Genomic DNA, 1932 nt, shown 5'->3' on the forward strand with positions numbered 1-1932 from the left:
CTGCACAAGCCAAGAACTATTTAAACTGTGAATCAGAAGGAAACCCTACTCTCAGGTGGTTTTCCAAGCTCTTACTAAACATACAACTCTGGTTTGGTTTGCACAACTCCTGAATAATGCATGTCTCTGGTGTGGTCTGGCAATTTCTGTGTGGTGTACTGTATAGCTCTAATGGAAGTTTGGCTTTTCCCTAATGCTTATATATAATATACAGCTCCATGGTATTAATGAGAATATCTTCAATGCAAAGCATGAATATTGTTGTTGAGCAGATAAAACGGCACTTTTAAACCAAATTATCTGATCATCTGCGGCGATTTCCCAAATGTTGACCCAACACATAATAAATTGTGGTTGCTTTTACATTTCTAGGGCAATGCACATATCACCTGCATGCCTGGACCTGTCAGAAGATGGAACTACCCTGTACCACTATGTCTTGGTAGGAGTTCTCCTCCAGTACATACATGCGCACACACACACAAATTCATTCAGGCCTGGATATACTGAGATACATGCAAAACTTCAGTGCTGCAGAAATGATGCAAGCAGTCTCCATTGCCTTCTCTGACTCTCTGGAAAATGAGCTGTTTTATCAATTTACTGTTTTGTGATGAGCTGATTATTTAGTTTTTCTGTGCTGAATATGATTAGGCTTTGCACAGCTAAGTCAGACTCTGCCATAAACATGCACAGTGTGCCAAAGCATCAGCATGCACTGAGGCAAATTAGAGGAAACAAGCCCTGGACACATTTCTACTTGCTCAATGCTAATTTATTCAAGAACAGTATTTATTAGAGACTCAGAATATTAATGTTTTATTCAAAATGATTCAAAATGTCAGGTTGAAGATACTCAAGTGTCCAGTCAGAAGTAATGTCTTTAAAAAGTATAAGAATATCTACTGTGCTCAGTGAGGTTACTGCCAGCTTTTGATGTGCTGCTTTCTACACTGACCCACCTTTTTTCTCTGTTTTTATGTTGTATGTGTATGTGTGACTCCAGCCCAGTGTGGTGGGTCTATGACAGATGTAAGTGGAGTGATTCTAAGTCCTGGTTACCCTGGCAACTACCCCAGTGGACTAGACTGCACATGGACAGTCAACTTACCTGTCGGCTTTGGTAAAAAATACTGTCAACTTTCCACTTGAGCATGAAATATGTGTGGTCTGTTTTCTCTGTTCGTTTCTGTCTCCCTCTTTCATATATCTATGTTATTTATTGATTGATTTACTCACTCACTCACTCAACTAGTGTTGTGTTGGTGGCCTTGATCAATGTTGTTCATGAGTGGCTGCAGATTAAGCACCTAAAAACACTTTTCAGTTCACACACATTTGGTTTTACTCCTGGTCTTTCGGTCAGTCAGGCTGTGTTAATCTGTAAATGTCATAAACTGTGTATTTTTCTCAGGCATCCATCTCCAGTTCCTGAATTTCTCCACTGAAGCGATCCATGATTACTTAGAGATCCGCAGTGGAACGCTGGAAACCGGCTCGGTCATTGACCGGTTCAGCGGTCCAGTCATCCCCAAGCCTCTGTTCAGCACCACCCACCAGACCAGCTTTTTCTTTCACAGTGACTATTCACAAAACAAACCAGGCTTCCACATCACCTATCAAGGTATATCTTGTTTCTGTAATTTCCTCTCCAACATCTTGTTTACCCTGATTTGCTAAGCAAAGAAAATAAGAGCAGACAACTGATAGTGGTTCTTACTTTACTGAAACTAGCAGCTGTTGCCAATGTGGTTATTAGATTTAAAAAACTGCCTGACTGCAACTTCATTTCTCAGAGACTAACAACAAAATTATCTACTTTTCAGACAACAATGAAAGTGTTTCTGGACTTACATGGTGCATACATGTCCTCATTTTTGGATTAATTTCAGTGATTAGATGAATTTTGTATTTATTCTATCAGCCACTAAA

At 39.8% G+C, this 1932-nt stretch overlaps 1 protein-coding gene across 1 annotated transcript; it reads left to right on the forward strand.

The window, feature by feature from the left end:
- Positions 1 to 1006: 1006 nt before the first annotated feature.
- LOC111653519 (CUB and sushi domain-containing protein 3-like) lies at positions 1007 to 1624 on the forward strand (the record flags this gene model as incomplete). The annotated part of the gene is made up of 2 exons (XM_023404119.2): positions 1007 to 1123; positions 1415 to 1624. Coding segments are annotated over 2 exons (327 nt in total), but the record flags the coding sequence as incomplete, so codon positions are not given.
- Positions 1625 to 1932: the final 308 nt, after the last annotated feature.

This window comes from Seriola lalandi, unplaced genomic scaffold (genome assembly GCF_002814215.2).
Source record: "Seriola lalandi dorsalis isolate HSWRI2012SDOR001 ecotype SW California unplaced genomic scaffold, Sedor1 jcf7180001974111, whole genome shotgun sequence".
In the NCBI taxonomy this organism is placed as follows: domain Eukaryota; kingdom Metazoa; phylum Chordata; class Actinopteri; order Carangiformes; family Carangidae; genus Seriola; species Seriola lalandi.